The sequence below is a fragment of the Peromyscus leucopus genome, chromosome 2 (genome assembly GCF_004664715.2).
Source record: "Peromyscus leucopus breed LL Stock chromosome 2, UCI_PerLeu_2.1, whole genome shotgun sequence".
NCBI lineage: Eukaryota > Metazoa > Chordata > Mammalia > Rodentia > Cricetidae > Peromyscus > Peromyscus leucopus.
In genome coordinates this window covers 122818612-122840639 of record NC_051064.1, presented here as the reverse complement: position 1 = coordinate 122840639, position 22028 = coordinate 122818612, and the positions used below count along the sequence as shown (strand labels likewise).

At 42.0% G+C, this 22028-nt stretch overlaps 1 protein-coding gene and 1 non-coding gene across 2 annotated transcripts in view; both read left to right on the top strand.

Annotated features, from left to right (window-relative positions):
* The window catches only part of Zmpste24 (zinc metallopeptidase STE24), a 46643-nt gene that overhangs the window by 13387 nt on the left and 11228 nt on the right, over window positions 1-22028 (top strand). The window contains exons 4-7 of the mRNA XM_028886507.2: window positions 2350-2466; window positions 2822-2974; window positions 5040-5181; window positions 13272-13501. Coding sequence (XP_028742340.1) covers window positions 2350-2466; window positions 2822-2974; window positions 5040-5181; window positions 13272-13501 — 642 coding nt within the window. The remainder of the gene's footprint in view (window positions 1-2349; window positions 2467-2821; window positions 2975-5039; window positions 5182-13271; window positions 13502-22028) is intronic.
* LOC114704971 lies at window positions 9364-9492 on the top strand. Its single transcript, XR_003736337.1, has one exon. It is a non-coding gene; the product is annotated as a small nucleolar RNA SNORA18 (small nucleolar RNA).

Genomic DNA, 22028 nt, shown 5'->3' with positions numbered 1-22028 from the left:
ACCTCTGGAAGAATAGCCAGTGCTCTTAACCACTGAGCCATCTCTCCAGCCCATGTTTCTTGTTTTTTTCAAGACAGGGTTTCTCTGTATAGTGTTGAATGTCCTAGAACTTGCTCTTGCTCTGTAGCCCAGGCTGGCCTCAAACTCAGAGATCCACCTGCCTCTGTCTCCTGAGTTCTGGGATTAGAGGAGTTCACCACCATTCCTGGTCTAGGTGTTACCTTTGTACATATTATCCTTGTATATATGTTCTGCATTTATTAAAAAAAAAATCTGAAATAATGCATTCCAAAATGTGGTTTTTCCTCTCCTGAGAAAACTCAACAATGCACGGGAACTTCTTGTGTAATTAAAAATATTTTCTATATTTAAAAACGAAGCCAGGTATAATGGCTTACAGCATGTGCGTTTATACCTATAATCCCAGCACAGAATAGACTGAGGCAGGAGGATTGTGAATTTGGGTATATAGGATCCCCTGTCTCCAAAAAAGAAAAGAAGGAGAGGAAGAGGAAGAGGAGGAGGAGTTGGAGAATCACAGCTCACTCTGGGTGTGGGCAGCGTGTTTGCTGGCAGAACTTCCCTGTCCCAAACTCCCAGCAAAGAAGCTCCCAGCTAGTGTCCTATTTCTGTGCAGGAAGATAAGGCCTGGTCTTTCTCGGCAAGTGACAGACCTCCTTGACTCAGAATACATGGAGTGCTGCTCAATGTCACCAATAGACGGGTTGGGCTGAGTCGCTTCTCGTCACGTCCAGTATTCATAATGCTCTCTGTCCTAGAGCCCTTGAGCACTAACAGAGGGACAGCCTGGATCTTGCTGCCTTCTAGAAGCAATGTTTTTCCTCATCACCCAGCTTCCTGGAAGGTCTTCTCTCTGGGTAGGTTTGGAAACTGAGGAAAGTTGCCGCTGTCTGTATACTCTGCAGGTTTCTCCTGGCGTGACTTTCCCGCCACACTGCCTTTCTCAGGGGAATGAGTTCTTTAACGCCATTCCTTTCCCAAGTTCTAGCTCTGGAACTTTCATACTGGAGTATGAAAATTAGAAAAGAGAAATGGAAAAAAATTAGAAGAAAGTAAAGGGAAATTTTTGGCTTTTGATCTAACAGTTTTTAAAAGGTGATTAAAGTAATTATTGGGCATAATTTTCTCTATTGAAATTTGGCTTTTTATAAAAACTTGAGTACACTATGCCTGGTCTAGCTGCTCCCTCCCTCCCTCCCTCCCTCCCTCCCTCCCTCCCTCCCTCCCTTCCTCCCTCCCTTCCTCCCTTCCTTCCTCCATCCATCTTAGGGTTTCTATTGCTGGGAAGAGAAACCATGACCACAACAACTCTTATAAAGGAAAATATTTAACTGGGTGGCTTGCAGTTTCAGAGATTTAGTCCATTGTCATGGTGGAACATGGTGGCATGCAGGTAGACATGGTGCTGGAGAGGGAGCTGAGAGTCCTACATCTTGATCTGCAGGCAAAAAGGAAGTGAACTGAGACACTGGATGTGGTTTAAGCATTTATGGGACCTCAATGCCCACCCCAACAGTGACATACTTCTTCCAAGACCATACTTACTTCAACCAAACCACGCCTCCTAATAGTGCCACTCCCTAGGAGCTTATGGGGACCAGTTACATTCAAACTACCACACCTACCTACCTTCCCTCTTTGCCCCGTCCTTCCCTGAAACAGGTTCTCACTGTATCACCTCAGCTGACTTCAGACTCAAATCTGCCTCCTGTTTCTGTCTCCCAGTGACTGCCAAGCCTGCTTTCTGTTCTGTTCTACGAGTCAACCGAGTCCAGCCAGGCCAATCATCTTGTCATCACACACATTTTAGATGCTCTTTCTCTCTCTACTCTTTTGTAAATTACTTGAAATTTCTTCTTTTAAATGTCATTTCTCCCCCTCAAAGTTGCACCAACTCTTTAGATGTTTCTTGAATTCAGCTAAGCGTGGTGGCTCACACCTTTATTCCCAACCCTGGGGAGGCAGAGGAAGTTGGATCTTTGTGAGTTTGAAGCTATCCTGGTCTTCATAGTCAGATACCGAGTCCCAGGCCAGCCAGAGCTATATAGTGAGACTCTGCCTCAAAACAAACACACAACAATACCAAGAATAAATTTTCCTTGAATCCAACTAGCATATGTTGCTTTCTCTTCTGAATACTACCAACCATTGTGTCCCTGTGACTTAAGGCAGCTTACAAGTCATGCCTCTTCTTCCAGGTAAACATTTTCCAAGGGCAGGATGCTCTTACAGGCCTGTTCCCCACAGGATCAAATGTGTTGCTTGAGATACAATAAGCACTCAATGCATACTTTCTGACTTATAAAAAATGTTTTTTCTTGTGCTCAGATCATTCAGTCTTTGGTGTTCCTTCTGTTGGCCACACTCTACAGTGCACTGACTGGCTTGCCATGGAGCATCTACAATACTTTTGTGATAGAAGAAAAGCACGGCTTCAATCACCAGGTATAATAGAAATTATCAGGGCTTTTAATATGAAGATTTTCTGTGTGTTAGTCCTACGCTGGCAGTAATTTAAGTATAGTTTGCTAGTTAGAGCATGAATCAACTGAGGAAAAGAAACCACAGATATGGTAGATCTTAGTTTAAGGTCTTGATAGAAATTGAACGCAAAATCTTTTCAGCTAACATTAATTATGTTATTTTAAACTATGCAAGACTTCTGCTTGTTGTCCTAGGCTGCCCAGTGTCCTCTAACACAGCCTCACTGCATGCTGATCTTAAAACTGCTTAACTGGGGTCCTTTGTGTTCACTTACAGCTGCTGTTCGGTTAATAATGGTAATATTTTCTTCTTTCAGACTTTGGAGTTTTTTATGAAAGACACAATCAAAAAATTTATTGTGACTCAATGTATTTTATTGCCTGTGTCTTCTCTTCTGCTTTACATTATTAAAATTGGAGGTGATTACTTTTTTATTTATGCCTGGCTATTCACATTAGTTGTTTCTCTGGTAAGTAAACTCTTTATTTTATTCATTTATTTGAGAATTTCATATATGAGTTGTCTTAGGGTTTCAATTGCTGTGAAGAGACACCATGACCATGGCAACTCTTATAAAGGAAACCATTTTATTAGGTGGCTCACTTACAATTCAGAGGTTTGGACCATTGGTGGGACATGATGGTGTGTGGGCAGACATGATGCTAGAGAGGTAGCTGAGAGTTCTATATTTTGTGCAGGCAACAGGAAGTGGTCTGAAACACTGGGTGTGGCTTGAGCATATATGTGACCTCAAAGCCCACCCCTACAGTGGCTCACTTCCTCCACAAGGCCAATACCTACTCCAACAAAGCCACACCTCCTAATAGTGCTACTCCCTAGGGGGTTATGGGAGCCAATTACATTCAAACTACCACAGTGTACTATATTGACAATGTTTTCTCCTTCCCTCTCCTCCAGTTCTTCCTCAGTCCCTCCTACTTCTCAAACTCATGGCCTCTTATTCTTTAATTATTTCATTTTCTTCTGCAAAAATTCCTTATGAGATTACTAGGATTTCGTTTTCATTGCCATGTAAGTAGTTCCTAAAAAAAGGTCACAGTGTAACCAACTGCCCATATATATTTTCTCGCAGTTCCTGCTTTGGGATATAAAAATAGAACTGATCAACCGTAGATTTGCTTCTCTTTGTGCTGACTCTTACAGTTGCTAGTTGCTGGTCACTTAAGGATCTGACTACTAGGCAACTGAGACTGTACACTTGTAAGTTTGACCAGAATGGATGACTGTTGACTTACATATCCCTCCACCATCCCCCAGTGCCTAAGAAGCCTTAATGTTTTGAAGAGAAAATAGATTTATGACAGACAAGAGATACATAAACATTTATGACAGATAAACAAGCATAGAGCTGAAGCTGTAGCTTAGTTAATAGAGTGCTTGTCTAGCATGAGCAAGGCCCTAGGCTCAACCCCTGTACTTTATAAAGCAGGTATGATAGTGCTCATGGGAGTTGAAGACAGGAGGTTCAAGGCCATCCTCAGCTATAGATGGAGGCCAGCCTAGGGTAGAGACCCTGTCTCCAAAAAAAGCTTAGGCTTTCCTTTCCTGGCTTTCTTCTGCCCTCCCCTCCCTTCTTTTATATTCCTTTCCTCCTATCTTTTATTTATTTAATTGTTTTGTTGTTGTTGTTTTAAAGAAGCATCTTGCTCTTCCGTTAAGGCTGGCCCCAGGGTTCCTGTGCAGTCTAGACTGGCACCAAACTCCTGGCGGTCCTCCTGCTCGCCGGCCTGCTCGGGGCTTAGATTACAGGCGCACACCACTGTGCTGCTGCTGCTTTGCTTTGCCCTTCTCTGCTCTTCCCCTTTCTCCTTTACCCACTCTCCTCCCTTTCCATCTTTCTTTCCTTTCTCCTTTACCCACTCTCCTCCCTTTCCATCTTTCTTTCCTTTCTCCTTTCTCTTCCCAACCTCCACCTCCTATTCTTCTCTTCCTCCCTCCTTCCTCTTCTTCTCACCCCCACTTTTCCCCTCGTACACCCCCTTTTTCTTCTGTTTCTCATATTCTAAAATGATTCCTTGCACAGGCACCAAATCATACAGTCAAGTGGTGTGTTCACAGGCCTAGAAAATACCATCTATCAGTTCTTGTCTCCATTGGTGATGAGGGCTGTTTCCATCTGTTTGTTACTTTACCTCTCGCTAATGGGATCAAGATCAGAAAATAGGCTAGCTGGATTTACAAAGACCTAGTAGGACAAACTGAAGTAAGAGCAAAGAGCTGAGGAAATACTCCGGAAGTGCCATTTCCGGCAGAGTAAAGAAGAGTGTGTATTATAACTGCCTTACAGTGCCAGGAATCCCCCAGGAAGGGCTATTGATCGGCCCCAGAGCTCCTCGTCAGGGTTGGTAGCATTGTTTTCTAAAATTAAGTTCACTTGCTTAATGTTATCACGCAGCTACTTTGATTTAATTTCCTAAACAGACACTGCCCCAGGTGTTGGTTGGATGAACATATTTGTATCACATAATTGAATGTTTTAATAATGAGCAGTTTTTCTGTTACTTACTTTTCAGGTTCTGGTCACAATTTATGCTGATTACATTGCCCCTTTGTTTGACAAATTCACACCTCTTCCTGAGGGAAAGCTTAAACAAGAAATTGAAGTGATGGCAAAGAGTATTGACTTTCCTCTGACTAAGGTGTACGTTGTTGAAGGTAAGGCTACCTGGACGTGAGAAGGGTTTAGTAACTGCTTTGTTTTGAGCACTTTATTCTTAAATAAGTCTTTATTGTTTGTTTTAAATTTGTTACTTAAAAATAGGGTAAGATTTTACATTTGGCTTTTTAAGCTTTATAGGAACTGAAGCAGAGAGACGCTCGGCAGTTAGGAACCCTGGATGCTCTTCCAGGGGGCCCAAGTTTGGTTTCCAGTGCCTACACAGTGGCTCACAACTGCCTGTAACGTAAAGTTTAAAAATAAAGGAAAAGAAGGCTTATAGGAACTTAGGACAGTTTCCAGGATAGAAACTGGTAGCCTGATGCCAAATCCTGTTTCTGTCTACAGCTCTGCTTGGTCAGCTATACAGTGCTGTTCTTAACCTTCGGCCAAAGCCTTTTTACAGTCTCGCTCTGTGTTGTATGATAGACCGACCACTCACCCCACTGTCTGCCTGGCCCCTTTGGGTAATTGACTTGGATCTTGAATGATCAGCTAGCTGTATAGCACTAGTTTAGGGACTCCAAAAGAAAACCAGTGTGGTTGATTTTGTTTCCTCTAGCAGAACATCAGTGCTCCAGAGGGCTCTGACCTGTGGTACCGTCAGGCACCTCATGTTAGTTAGACAGCTTTTCTGATTGCCTGGGAGAATTAAGCCACCTATTAGCTTTCATAAGACTGCTTAAATTTTGCCAGGTGGTGGCGGCAACAGCACACACCTTTAATCCCAGCACTCAGGAGGCAGAGGAAGGGGGATCGTTGAGTTCAAGGCCAGCCTGGGCTACACAGAGCGAGTCCCAGGACAGCCAGGGCTATACAGAGAAACCCTGTCTCAAAAAAAAACACCAAAGTGAGGGGAGGGGAGACTGTTTAAGTTTCAAGGAATCCTACCAAGTTTAGAGGAAAACTGTTGTGTGTGTGTCAGAATCTATAATTAAATAAATATAGCTGATTCTGCCTCAGCTAGCTATAGGATCTCTCTCTCTCTCTCTCTCTCTCTCTCTCTCTCTCTCTCTCTCTGTCTCTCTCTCTCTCTCTTTTAATTATCAGATCTTAAACAAATCACTTCTCTAGCTTTCAACATTGCTTCCTCTGAACTGTAGTTCTCTGTAAAACAAAAACAAAAACAAGCTATTCACTGTTCAGAGCTTTGTGGCCTACATTGTCTCCTTCACATGTTCTGTACTGTATGGCAGAAGCAGCCACAGACAGGGCATGAGCATGTGAGCCTGGCTGTGTTCCGGTAAGACTACATGCAAACAAGCAACACTTGGATGTGGTCTGAAGCCATAGTTTCTGGTGCCTACTGTAAACTAAAACACCACCAGTGAGAAGCAATTGCAGGGTGAAGGGGGAGCTAAGACGACTGTAAGTAGAGTAAGCAGTCAGCAGAGTGCAGCGCCCTGACAGGCCTCTGTCAATCAGGGTGAAGAGTTTGACCTCAGAATTACTGTACAGTTGAGGCTGACCTTGAACTCCTGATCCTACTGCCTCTACTTACCTACTTCTGGGATTACAGTGTGAGTCACCACACACACACACACACACACACACACACACACACACACACACACACACAGCCAGGGGGACTATTTTGGGCTTCCGTGTGGAGAATGTGTTACAGGGCGAGGCAAGAATGGAAGCAGAGGGAGCAGGTAGGAGGCTGTTTTGGTAGTCCAGGTTAGAAATGATGGGTGGTTTTTGTTGTTTCTTTGTTTGTTTTGTTATAGACTGGAGTAGTAGTTGATGAAGAGAAACAGGGAACGTTGATGTCATTTGCTGATAGATTACATATAGAGAAATAAGGAAGAGACCTTAAGGATCGCAAACAGCCTGGAGTTGATATGGATAGTAGTAAAGATGGCATCTTGTTGAGAGGGAAGAGAATTAGAAGAAGAGCAAGTTTGTAAGGAATCAGAGTTCTCATGTCTGTGTTAGTGTTGAAATACCTTTACACATCATCTTAGTCACAGCTCTGCAACCAGTGGGCTAATTTAAGTAGAAGAATGTCTTTCTCTCTTTTTTAAAAGTAAAAGTGATGCTTTTTTTTTTTTTTTTTTTTTTAGTTTTTTCGAGACAGGGTTTCTCTGTGTAGCTTTGCGCCTTTCCTGGAGCTCACTTGGTAGCCCAGGCTGGCCTCGAACTCACAGAGATCCGCCTGGCTCTGCCTCCCGAGTGCTGGGATTAAAGGTGTGCGCCACCAACGCCCGGCTTTTTTTTTTTTTTTTTTTTTAAAGTGATGCTTTTAATCCCTGAATTATTACGAAACATTTAATATGCATTTGGTATTTTTCTAGAACATGTGTAAAACATTCCAGATGATAGATAAAATAAATTTTTAGTATGTTTTCTACTAAATTTTTTTTTCAAGGGAAAGAAAAACAGCATTAATCTAGCAGCGTCTGTTGTTTATGGGTATCTCTAGGTTCAGTTTTAAAAATCATCTCCTTTTTAAATATAGTTTGTATTTACTTGGAGTTTGCACTGAAGTATAAGAAATATGATTTTAAGAGGAAAAGAATTCTGAGAATAGCATGTTTGTAGTGCAAATCCCCTTTACACCCCAGAAACTGTGATTTTCTGTCACTCCTCTTGAAGTGAGTGTGAGCACAAATTGCAAATCTACCTAGAACTTGCTTAAATTATCATGGGAAGAATTTCTTATTAAGAGCTACAAAATCTCCAAAAAGCTGTTTGCCGGCCTTAGAAAATGAACTCTTAATGGGTGGCTTTGAGTTGAGACTCCTGGGATAGAGCCAGCGTGGGGAGGTTACTGCTGTTGCCCCTGCAGAGTCCTGTATGCAAGGCTTCTATCACTCACCCTCGTTCGTGTCGTGGCACTCGGTGTGTTCCCAGTGCTGTGAAGGTGGAGACCAGAGGACACTGGGGGTCACTGGCCAGCCACTCCTCCGTAATGGTGAGCTTCATGCCAATAAGAAGCTCTATCTCAAAGGAAATGGATGGCACTTGTGAGGATAACACCTGAGATTGTTCTGCGGCCTCTACATGCACACACACACACACACACACACACACACACACACACACACATGTATGTATATGTATACACACACACATGTGTACACATATGTGCGCCTACACACACAAACATACATACACACTTTTTTTAAAGTAGCAGGGATTAGAGAGGTGGCTTAGCAGTTAAGAGCACTTGTTGCTCTTCCAGAGGATCCAAATTCAATTCCCCAGCACCTACATGGTGACTCACAACTGTCTATAACTTCAGTTCCAAGGAATCTGACACCCTGTTCTTGCCTCTTAGGCACCAGGCAGACACATGGTGCACACCCATACATATAAACCAAAAATAAATTTAAATAGGGTTGTTTTGCTTTGCTTTAAAGTAGAGCCCTAACTAACATCTGTCGTTGGCAACTACAGAATGAATTCTTGACTGCTTTCCTTCTGTGTGTGGTTCTCTTAACTGTTCGGAGTTCCCAGGGCTGCACCTCACCCACTAAGCTGGTGCGTGGGGCTAGTTGCAGGAATTGCTGAGGAAGCAAATACCTGGCTTTCCCAAATGAGAAGCAGTCTCACACAAGACCTTCAGTGTGTGAAATTCCCTGGACGCTGCAAGGACATTCCAGTAACAGATGGAAAAAGCACAGATAGAAATACAAACATTAGGGCTGGAGCGGTGGCTCAGCAGCTAAGAGCACTGGCCGTTCCCGAGACCCGGAGTTAGAGCCCAGCACCCATATGGGGTGGCTCACAACCACCTGTAACTCTAACCCCAGGGGATCCCTGCCCTCTGCTGGCCTCTGCAGGCACTCACACACACACATACACATACATATTTTTTTCTTAATCTTAAAAAACAACAAATAAGAAAGAAAGATGGCTCCGTGAATAAAGGACTTGCTACCAAGCCCGAGGACTGAACTCATTTCCTAGAATTCGCATAGTAGGGAGAACCAACTCCTATAAATCGTCCTCTGACCGCCATACACGAGCCGTGGAACATTCATAAATACACACAAAAAATAAATAAACAGGAAGCTGGAGAGTTGGATCAGCATTTAAAAGTGTTTGCTTTGAAATCATGAAGAGTAGAGTTTGGACACCTGTATCTGCAGCTCCAAGGCTTTGATACCTTCATCTGGTCTCCAAACCCCACCACCCCCAATTAAAATTTAAAATTCCTTAACAAATACAAGCAAGTTGAGATCTGTCCTGAGGCTTCCTTCTCCTGTAGCTGCACATTGTTGGAAACCCCTCATATGGTAATTGGTTTTACATTACACACAGGGCTAGTTCCTAGGTCTGTGGGAAAGGACTTCAGGACAGCTAATAGAACGCATGAAAGCCCTAATCATCTGGAGTAACAGCTTATAAATGAGTATGAGCTGGACTTGATCATGTTCAGAGGAGCTAACTGCATGGAGCAGGCAGAACCATCTAACTTAAAAGTGATCCCAAAGGAAATTGCTTAAAGTGAGATTCCAAAGATCTTAGATGGGAATTTTTTTTTTTTTTTTTTTTTTTTTTGGTTTTTCGAGACAGGGTTTCTCTGTGTAGTTTTGCGCCTCTCCTGGAACTCACTTGGTAGCCCAGGCTGGCCTCGAACTCACAGAGATCCACCTGGCTCTGCCTCCCGAGTGCTGGGATTAAAGGCGTGCGCCACCACCGCCCGGCTCTTAGATGGGAATTTTAAAGTTTTGTCCATGTGTACATGATTCATTTAGAGACAGAAGTTGTCCAGGGAGGCTGAAACGGTACCAGGTTTGTTTGTCTTTTTGTTTTGTTTTGTTTTGTTTTTTTAAGGGCTGTCTTAAAGAGAAATCTTGAATTTAAGTTTAGGAGAAACTAAGGTGGCCTTGTTGGGCAAAAGAAGAAATCACAACTTGAGAGTTTCTTTTTTTAAATTTTTTACAGGTTGTTTTGGTTTTTTTTTTTTTTTTAGATTTACTTATTTTTATTTTATGTGTATTAATGTTTTGTTCAAATGAATATCTGTTCACTATGTGTGTACCTGGTGCCCTAGAAGTCAGAAGAGGGCATTGGATCCCTGAATCCATTGGAACTGTAGTTATAGATGGTTGTGAGTAACCCTGTGGATACTGGGAATTGACCCTTGGTCCTCTGCAACATGTGCTCCTAACCACTGAGCAATCTCTCTAGCCCCATGAGTTTCCTTAATAAAAATGTATTTGTTTTGAATAATTGTATTATTATACTTAAACTCTTTAGGTTGGAAAAGTCAGCATACATTTTTGGCTTAGAATTTAGTGTTTTCTATTGAGGGAATAAAAATTAAATTTAGCAATTAAAAAAATAGAATTAACAATGTATCTGTAGACTTCCTGTGTAGACGTGTCATACAAGCAGCTGCACATACAAGCCTAGGATTTCAGGGGGAAGCTGGTCCTTGGAACATAGGTTTGGAAGTCTCTGGCACATGGCTGGTGTTTAAGGCCAAAGATGAGGGCAACGCCAGGCTCAGAGTTGGCAGGGAGGAACGGACAGCAGTAAATAAGGCTAAGGTGTTCCGGGAGGGTGTGTGGGTACTGCCCAAAGTCCAGTGGAGAGCAGAGTGTGAAGACACAGGTGTGCTGCCTTTCATTCACACTGAATTTTTATTCCCAGAGTTCTAAATGCATTACTTCACTGTCTTACTGGTATAATTAATCCAGTCAATAAACAAGCATTATTAAATATAAACTACTTGCTAGGCACAGTAGTACAAAAAGTATACAGAAACTCCTAAACTTTAATTATATACAGATTCCCTGGAAAGCTTGTTAAAGACAGGTTCCTGGCTTCCACTCTAGAGACTCTGACTTGGTAGGTGTTCCCAGTGGTTGTGATTTTGATGTGGCTATTCCTTGGACCATACTTGAAGAAGCCTGGACCAATGGAACTATTGAGACATCAGTTTTATTTGTCTGCATGTGATCTGACCACCCCTAATGATAGTTTCAGATGGCATCTAAAGAAGTTTTGAACTAATTATGTTACAAGTATGAGACGGGGGCTAGGGAGATGACTTGGTAGAATGCTTGCCTAGGCTCCTTCCTCATTTTAAAAACGGAAGTATGAGGGGCTAGAGAGAGGGCTAGGCAGTTAAATGTGCCTGTTGTTCTTGAAGTGGAACTGAGTTTGGTTCCCAGAATTCACGATGGGTGGCCCACAACTGTAACTCCAACACCAAGAGATCTAATGCCTTCTTCTGGCCTTGTGGGCACCTGTACACACACACACACACACACACACACACACACACACACACACACGCACGCACGCACGCACGCACGCACGCACGTGCACAGACACACACACATTTAAAAAGAAAACAGTATGAGAATGATAGCAATGTTTGCCACAGTACTGACAAAATAGAAACATATGTTTGTTTCTCTTAACTTCCAGGTAGCTCCACCCAAAAATGATATTACCGTGCAATAAACAATAATGACTACCACTTATCAAAGCTTTACTGTATTCTAAACATACTGCCAAATATGTCATATTAGAAATATGAGTAGATACATGGCTGGGAGGGTGACTTAGTTGATAGAATGCTTGCCTAGTATGCACAAGGCCAATGATTTTATGCCCAGCACCACATAAACCTTCTGTTGTGCCCACACCTGTTAACCCAGCACTTGGAAGGTAGAAGCAGGAGGATCAAAAGTTCATCATAGCACTAGTGAACAGTCTGGGATACATAAACCCCCAGGGAAAAATTTAAAATACATATATTTATCTTTTTAAAAATGATGTGTATATGTGTGTGTCTGATTATGGGAGATCAGAGGCATCAGACCTCCTTGAGTGGGAGGTACGTACGTGTGGTTGTGAGCCACCTGATGTGCTGGGAACTGAATTTGGGTCCTCTGCAAGAACAGTAAATGCTCTAAAATGATAAACCATCTCCCCGGCCACCTCCACCCCATGGTTTCTCTTGGCCTCTGCCAGCCCCTGCACACAGGTGGCATAAACAAACACACATATGCATAAACAAAAATAAATCTTTGTTTAAAATAGAAAAGAGAGGTGGCTCAGCAGCTAAGAACACTGACTGTTCTTCCAGAGGCCCTGGGCTCAATTCCCAGCACCCACATGGCAGCTCACAACTGTTTATAACATCAATTGTAAGGGATTTGGTACCCTCACACAGTCATGCATGCAGGCAAAACATCAGTGCACACAAAATGGAAATAAATAAATCATTTTTAAAAAGTAGAAATGAGTAGATGCAGAAATCACAATTTCTTTTAAGAAACTTCCAAGTTCTCAAGAGAAATAAATATTTTGTCATTTCTTCATTTAAATGCATTTATGTAAGTAATGTGGGTATGTTATAATATCTTATGAGGTACATATTAGCCTTGCTTCATAAACAGGAAACTAGAGCTTTAAAATGGTTCCTAGATTTTCGCAACTGATACATACCAGAGCCAGGATTTGAGCTCAGAGTTGCTCTTAGCCACTTTATTCAACTCACTGCACAATGAAGAACATTTGGAAATTGAAGAAATACATAAAGAAGAAAGGGATGTCAGCCACAGTTCGAGTACTCTCAGCCTCTGTTGAAAGTATAGGTATGTTTCCTTCCAGTCTCACAGAGCCTTTTCTGATGGTAGATGCCTGAACAGAGACGGATGAATTCCATACTTCTGGGTCCCCGTGAACTGCACTTCCCTATTATGGTGTTTTTTCTCATAGCCTAGGGTTTATGCCTTCCTATCTACATGTACATTTTTTGATAATATGGTAACCTAATGTATGTGGCATTTTGTATTCTTCATGATACTTTGATACTTTTCTTTTGCTAAATTCCATGCAGGTATATACATTTTTTTTTCTGGCTGCTAAAAATTCCATTTCATGGCTTTACCACAATTTAATCATTTCAATTAGTTATTTAGTCTTAGTGTACTATTGGTACAAACCAGGGGGTGTGAGTGGAGCAGGAGGACAGTCACTCCACTGCTGCAATGATTTATATTAACACAGTTTTCCTGCAGGTATTTAACGGCTTGAACATGTTACTGCCCTTCCATTAGTTCCGAAGGAGCCCAGATGTTTTAATTCTGTTCCGTGCTTTGGACTGTCTTTCCCTTAGGATCTAAGCGCTCTTCCCACAGCAATGCTTACTTTTACGGCTTCTTCAAGAACAAGAGAATAGTTTTGTTTGACACTCTACTAGAGGAATACTCTGTACTAAACAAAGACAAGCAGGAGGAGTCTGGCGTGGAGCCCCGCAATGATGGCGAAGGAGACAGTGAAGAGATCAGAGCTAAAGTGAAAGTGAGTTCTTTTTCCCTCAGAGACCCTGACTCAGTTTTTACACGCTGATTCTTTGACAGATCATAAAATACCAGTTTCTATGCTACAAGTGAAGTTCACAGAGACCACCAAATATAAATACTGTGGACACTCTAAAAGTTCTGCTGTTTGGGAGAAATGATTGCCTTTATCACATGCAAACTACCTTGCAAACCTTCACAAGATGTACATATTGATATTGAAAGATCTTATTTTTTAAGAATCATGTAATAGCTTTACGTGTGTGCACACTGGGACAAACCTGGAAATCAGAAGGACGAGTAGCAGGAGTTGATTGTACGGCTGTAGGTCCTGGGGATTGAACTCAGCTAGTCAGGGTTGGTGACAGTTGTGCGATATCTATCAGAAAAGACTACTTGGACACAGGTTTTGGTTTGGACTCAGGTTTAAGGCAATAAATGTCTTTGTTAGCTGGCTGGTGACTACACTGAGTGTAATCAGTGTATCCCCACTGTAGTCCCAAATCTTTCTTAGGGTGAACTTTTTTTTTCTTTTAAGATTTATTTATTTATTACATATACAGTGTTCGGCCTGCATGTATGCTTGCAGGCCAGAAGAGGGCACCAGATCTCGTTATAGATGGTTGTGAGCCACCATGTGGTTGGTTCCTAGGAATTGAACTCAGACCTCTGAAAAAGCATCCAGTGCTCTTAACCTCTGAGCCATCTCTCCAACCCCCCTAGGATGAACTTTTAAGCACAAAAACCATACCCTGAGTTGACATGTTAACAAGAACAGTTAGCCAAAAGCAGAACTATAGAAACTAAAAAGGAAGGTTAGTACAGAACTATGGACTTTGATGGATAGGTCTTTGTTTTCATTTTGGCAGGTGGTGCTGCCTACATGCTGAGTTTTACAGCCTGAATGGTACTTCCATCATGGAGTCAGTTGTGCTGAGGTCTCAGGGCCTGCTACAGCAATCACCTTTATCTGATGCATCTCATTGGCCCATATTCCTTTTATGTTTATGATCAAAGCATTTCTACAGGCAAAATAAGAAGAGGAACATTTACTCCTTGGTATAATTGAGACATAGCAGTTAATAGACTTTACTTTGGCAGTGGACAGAGTGGAGACCTGGTCCTGTCATCTAGTCACTCAGGCTCCTTGGGTGCATTATATGATTGAATCAGTTTATCTGTTTTTAACACTTCTTTATGAAATATCTGCTCTGTACTAAACTGCTTTGCTTGGCATTAAATACCATAGTAGCCTGGAATGATAGTTCACACCTTTAATTCCCAGCACCCAGGAGGCAGAGGCAAGTGCTTTGAAGCTTCAACTGGTCAACAGAGCAAGTGATAGGGCTGTCTAAAAGTATACAAAAGAGCTGGGCCATGGTGGCGCACGCCTTTAATCCCAGCACTCAGGTGGCAGAGGCAGGTGGATCTCTGTTAGTTCAAGGTCAGCCTGTCTACAAAGCAAGTGCCAGGACAGCCAAGGCTAGGCTATATGGAGAAACCCTGTTTACAAACAAACGAAGAAAGAAACAACAGCAACAAGTAGGGACTGGGGGGGGGGGCGGGGAGCAGTTGGTAAAGTGCTTGCCTTACATGCATAAAACCTAAATTCCATGCGAAGCATCGAATAAACCAGTCCTGATGGCTCACTTCTACAGTCCCAGCATTCAGGAGGCAAAGGCAGGAGGGCCAGAAGTTCAACTTCATTTTTACTTCTATATTATAAGTTCAAGGTCAGCCTGGCATATTTGAGGTGCTGTCTCAAGATTGAAAAAAAAATTTTTTTTTTATTTGAAGAGAAGTCTAATCTTTATAAACTTAGAATGTGAATGAGGTGATCAGACAGACAACCTTTATAAACTTAGAGTGTGAAGGGGGTGGTCAGACAGACATCCTGACACAAGATACAGAGGAGTGTACGAGAAGGCATTTCTTTTCCTTTTTACTTTGTACACACTTGTGTGAGTGACATGTGCACATGGCATACACAGCACATGTCTGTGGAATCAGTTCTCTACTTCCACCATTTCGTGAGTTCCAAGGATCAAACTCAGGTCTCCAGACTTGTTGGCAAAGACCTTTACCCATCAGGTCATCTGACCAGTCCAAGAAAACTTCCTGTTTTGTTGTTATTGTTGTTTGTTTGTTTGTTTGTTTGTTTTTGAGACAGGATCTCTATGTATAGCCCTAAAGTCCTAGAACTTGCTATGTAGCACAGTTTGGCCTCAGACTCAGAGATCCACCTGTCTCTACCTCCTGAGTGCTGGGATTAAAAGAGTCTTGAATCCCCCCCCACACACACACACACACACACACAAAGGTGTGTGCCATGAGCCCAACCCCAAGAAAAACTTCTGAGAGTCTAAAAACATTGCCGGATAAGATCAGCTCATGCTGACTAGTAAAATTGAAAATACTAAGAATAAATGAATGAGGAGGGATGATAGCAAAAAATAATAGTAATCTTCATAAACAGTCCCTAGTATTTATGTGTGGGATGGAATGTGCTCTTGGTGTGGTGTCATGTGAGATGATTTTAGACCCCTGTCCACTTACCAGCTGCATGACTGAGCAAGTAAGTTAAGGTTCCTGAATGTCTTATTCCTTGAGGCAGAGGAGAGGCTGGCAGCATTTCCCAACCTTGCACTACTGGACTGGATAGTCTCTTGTGATGTTTGGCAGCATCATTGGCCTGTCCCTACTAGAGACCAGTGACACACTCACATATTACAACCAAAATGGTCCCCAGATATTATTAGATATTCTTGATGGGAGTGGAATAGAGTCAGAATGATGCAAGATCACTCATGGGAAGTGTTGGAGTAAAGTGCTCACCTTTTAGAGTCGTGAGATGAAATGAAACAACACCCGTAAAGTCTCTTGTGCTTTTCCTTCTAAGTTCTGGAGAATAGTGAATGTCATTTGAGTATTAGTTTTGACTTTTTTTTTTTTTTAAGATTTATTTATTTATTATGTATACAGAGGAGGGTGCCAGATCTCATTACAGATGGTTGTGAGCCACCATGTGGTTGCTGGGAATTGAACTCAGGACCTCTGGAAGAGCAGTCAGTGCTCTTAACCTCTGAGCCATCTCTCCAGCCCTAGTTTTGACTTTTAAAGGGATGATCTAATTAGGTGCCTGTTCCTGTTAAGGTGCCTGTTCCTATTATGAAGATATGGATGAGACAATTTCTGTGCAAGGATTAAATAGTATGATAGAGGGGCTAATGCCTTTGGATTTCTAGAGGATTTATTTTCAGTTATGTGTATGAGTGTGTGGGTAGGTAAGTGCATGTGAATGCAGGTGTCAGTGGAGACCAGAAAAGGTGTGTCTGGGTCCCTGGAGCTGGAGTTAAAGGTAATTGTGAGCCACAGGACATGGGTGTTGGGAACCAAATCCAGATTCTCTGGAAGAGCAGGAGGCACTCTTAACTCCTAAGTCACCTGTGGTTTTTATTAGATTTATTCATTTGTGTGTGTGTTTGTGTATGTGTGTGTTTATGTATGTTCCTGCATGTATGAATGTGTACCACGTGTATGCTTGGTGCCTGCAGAGGTCAGAAGAGCATATCAGATATCCTGGAACTGGGGTTATAGATGATTTTGAGACACCATGTTGGGGATCAAACCTGAGCCCTCTGCAAGAGCAACAAATGCTTTAACTGATGAGCTATTGCTCCAACCCTTTTTTTTTTTTACTTTAAGACAGAGTCTTGTGCGGCTGGGAAGATGTCCCAGTGGATAAGAACATTTGTCTACAAACTTGTGGACCTGAATTCGAATCCCTGGCACCCATGTAAACAGCCAGGTGTGGAGGTATAGAGACAGGCGGATCCTAAGTGCTTAGTGGCAGCCAAAACTGAACTTCCGGTTCAGTTAGAGACCCTGTCTCAAGGCTAAGGTGCACACACTGTGTACACACACACACACACACACACATACACACACCCCCATACACATAAGACCGTGACTTGCTGTGTGTGGCCTATGCTGGCCTGGAATGTATTATGTATACAACTTAAGCTGGCTTCAAATTTGGGACCTTCCTGCTCCAGGCTTCTGAGTGTTGAGAATATAGGTATGAGCTACCACACCTGGCTTTTAATATTTACTTTAAGTAGAATTACCTGCCAACGAGGATATTGAATAATATAACGCCACTTTTACACGCTTTAGTAAACTCTACACATAATTATTATTCATAGTGGGAACTTTCGAAGCATGGGACACTAAGCAGCTAGGCACTCCATGAAAGTGAGAATCTATTCATGTACTCATAGATAAGCGAAGAGCGTAGAAGAAAGCAGATTGCAGAGAGTAGTCAGAAATGAGGTGATCGTCTCAGTAGAGAGGTTAAAATCTTATGAGATGCCAGCTCTTTTTTTTTTTTTCATGTGTGTGTTGACGAGGGTCAGGGAGAGCGCACCCAGGCACTATATAGACATACTTAAGATGCAAGCCCATGTAGGAGTAGTACCAGTCGAATTGCTGGCGCACTAAGTACGGAGAGAGCATCGCTCACATGTCTATGTGAGAACAAGTCAGCTTTACGCTCGTCACCTTAATGGGCTGCTCTCTAAGTATGGCTACAGGGGCGACATGGCTCAGGAGGATTCTCCCGAGTTATTCATGGACAACATCTCTAGTAAATATCACACAAGGCGCCTGAAAAGTTGCTCACAGTGACTTCTCAGCGTGTGAAGTCATAGCCATAGCACGGTTGTCAGGAGAAACGCAGGCTCTACGCTATGGGCAGGTTTAATATATCCCTCGTGGAACATTAGTTTTCTTCAATTTTAGGCTACAAACACAGCTGGTAGCTTGGGGTAGCTCAGAGGTAGAATAACTTGCCTAAGCATGCCTGGGCCTGCATTCACAGTACATAAATATTATCCTCCACCCAACACACAACGAGAACATACTTTGCTGTACATCATTCTCCAAAACTAAACACTTTTCAAAAAAGATCAAAAGTCTACAAAATGTGGCATTTAGTCGATAGTCCCTTATGAAAGTAGCAGTTGGGTATGAATTGGGTGTTGGCCGCTCTCTGATCTCTGTCTTTCGGAGCTTAATACCTATGAAGTGAGCAGATGGCATATCACTCTTTCGATAATACACTACATTGGTTATGAGGAGTGTTATAATAATTATCAATTTGCCAAGATACCGTGGCCTTCAGTTAATGATCTAAGGCTCTCCTCATTCCTGAGAGCCCTAATTTAAGAGCTCTCAGATAAAGGAGGTAGAAGAAGTGTATCTCTCATTATGAGATTAAGTATGACATACGATACTGAGAGACGCAGTCAGAATAATATGAAGAACGCGCATGGATCTAAGTATATAATTTGTAACAGTCTTACGTGAGTTGGTAGGTATGAGTCCTTCTTTTCTATAACAATGTTGGGGTCTTGGGTGTCTTAGTGTATATTCAGTCTCTTGTTTTTGAGCTTGAAGCTAGGCTGTGTCTTTATATGATATACCTAATAGACGAGTGCCTTACAATGCTCTGTGAACTTCGCGACATATACAGGCAGTGTCTGCAATCTTCTGATCTGAGGAGCGTTATTGAACCTTAAACACTATAAACCATTCATATTCTCGGAGATAATAGTAGAACATACATATATCTATGCAGATTCTTAATTAGTATTGACATCTGTAGAGAAAAGAATAAGAGTCTGTAATGAAAGGCACGGCAGAATCTTAATTTGACTGTGGGATTGAGCTATCCAAAGTTCACATTTGAGACATACAAGAATTTCCAGGTTTTGTTCTGGTGGTTTATTGTTTGGTGGGTTCTTTTCTGCATACACTAGAGGTTTCTATCTGTTGGTTGATTTTGTAAAGTTATCGAGGAGTATGTACTAGTCCAGGATTTACACTGCTTGTTACGCAATTAAAACTCTAAGGTCATCTACAGTGCGATAGGAATAAGTCTCTAGAGATCTCACGTCTGCACTCTCTTGAGTCCTCTGATTGAACTGGGAGTTGGGAAACAGCATGAGTGCGACTCACCACCTACCGGAACCAAGAACACGAGCTATGTTTTTATCATAATAGCTAAAGAAAGGAAATTTTACGCTTATGGCATATTAGTGGCTCGTATTTCATTTAAGCCAATACTGGACTATTGAAACCAAACATAACTCCTTCTTTATATAAACATAAATGACTGTATGGCGCTGTTCTTAAGTGCTCTGTCACTGCTTTACACTATTCGTTATATCTCTCACGATGATGCACGCAGGTCTATTTCTCGAGAAGTATCCAGAGAGATACAATAAATTTCTATAGTACAGTTGTCGACTGAGATTAGATACAACCAAAAGATACTTTACTTTATCTTGTATGGCGTTTATTTTTTCTTGTGTGTGTGTGTGTTGTGTGATCTGGTGTCGTGTTGTCAGTTGTGGTGTGATAATTTAGAAGTCAGGTATAATGTGCAAGTGTGGTCGTGTCGTGCACTGACACATTACGAGGCCGATATGGTGCCTGTTATAGAGAGGAGGCCTGACGCGTAGAAAGACGATCTACTTGCTTTCTTGCGAACTAGAGCATTATACGTCAGGACATATGTAGTGGTGCAGAGACCGCTCACAATCCATGCTGCAGCGTGTGTCTCTAGTAGATTTCGGACCACTCCTCTGAGGTCCTTATCTTGGAAACGCTAGCAGATAACCTTCACAGTCTCTGCTTAGGCACGTCTGAGTGTACGACCGAGTGACCTTCCATTGTGAGAATCCTGAAGGTGTTTTACAGAGTACAGCGAGAGAAGAAAGGCAAATGTTGTGGTCTGTCCGTGGTACGAATGAGGTGTAACATCAACACACTACCCACACATAACACACATCAACCGAGCTGTGAGCAAGCAACAACAATCTAGCACAACTAACTAGCACATGTCACAGCATCGCGCATATCATTCTACTAGCCACTATTTGGCTACTTTTGAGTAGGTTCAACTCACTTATGGAGTTGGATTAGATTTGAATATCAATTTAGTTATTTTGAAGCATAAGTGAGTTTGAGTGTGCGTTGATCACGGGAGGGTTAGAGCACACCTCATCTCGGGAGAGCAGTCAAATCTGTATTCAAGTCACTGTAGTGCTCCTGTCATATTCCTAGTTATGACATGCGGTCACAGAACAGAGCGTAGACGGAGATGACATATTCCACACCAAGCTATCGTTTAACCAATGTGTTGATCCTGTTGTGACTTATCCGACACTGTTTACCTCTGTCCGAATCATGACACATACACATAATCACAGAGGAGTTTTGCGAGCACGTACAGATCACCACAACTTGTAGAGAATAGAAGGAGAGTAATATCTTGTATTTATTTGCTATATTTTCTTTTTGTTTTTTCTGAGAAGCATTAAACAGAGAGAGTTTCTACTGTGTAGTTTTAGTGGCTGTCCTGGATTCGCTCTGTAGACCAGGGCTGGCCTAAACCACAGAGATCATGGGTGATGCTTTCGACTTTCTGCTCATGCAATGCTATGGGGACTTCTAAGGGAGACGTGCTTGAATTCAGGCCTGGTCTATCAGTCAGCGCCAGCGAGTACTGGAGAAAGCTCATAACATACTTGAGGGGATAAAATGAATGCTAGTTGTAGGTCGAGAGACGTGAGGTTTGAGTGGCATTGATCTATTCTTGTTCTATTGAGCGTCATTCTATAACACTCTAATATAGGAATAGATAAAGAGATTTCATGCCTCACTAAACGCACGCAGAACGAGTTTTTTTTCGATTCACAGCTCAGTCTGCATTGAGTGAGATTTATGTCTTATTGTGGGGTCGCTCTTGACTCAGTGAGTTAAGCTCTGATGGAGTTAAAAGTCTTGGTATGTCTCCATTGTTTTCACTGATGAGAGCCCTCGAGTCCATCCATGTCTTTAGTGTGTGCCATAGCTGAGAATTTACACACTGGGTTGAAGTGCCTATTTATAAAATCACCAATATTGTTAGATTTATTACTGAGAGTCTAATACTTTAATCTATATACCATATCATCAATGGACACAAAGGATATAATGGATTATTCAAGTGTATATCCACAAGAGCAGTATTAATCTAACATCTGGAGACTTAGAAAGTCTAAGCTAGATGATTAAGGAAGTTTTATACTTTTCGTCTTCTATTCACTCTTTCAGAGTAAGCATGCATAGAGAATATAATGTAAGGATCTAAAAGTTGAAAATTGTTTTAATAAAACGACAGAAAATACAGGTTATGTGCTAGTACTACATGGCCATGAACTGGACAAGCGGTTGAGAGGCATGGAAGTTTGGAAGAGTATCTAGCGACTCAGAGCCTATATACAGACTACTATCATTCAGTCAGGTAAGTTTGAGCGCACGTTGGACATATTTGATAGGCTTAATTGTTTTGTTTACATGTATGAGATGTCAATTGGGTCTCCATGCTATTGCTCGTCCAGCACCAGACACTCGGAGCTCTAATCTTTATGTATTAATCACTGTACAAAGATGAACCTGTGATGCTCCACTGACATAAACCTCTCCGTAGTCTGTCTTTCTACCTCACCTCCGCATTGTTCTGGGAT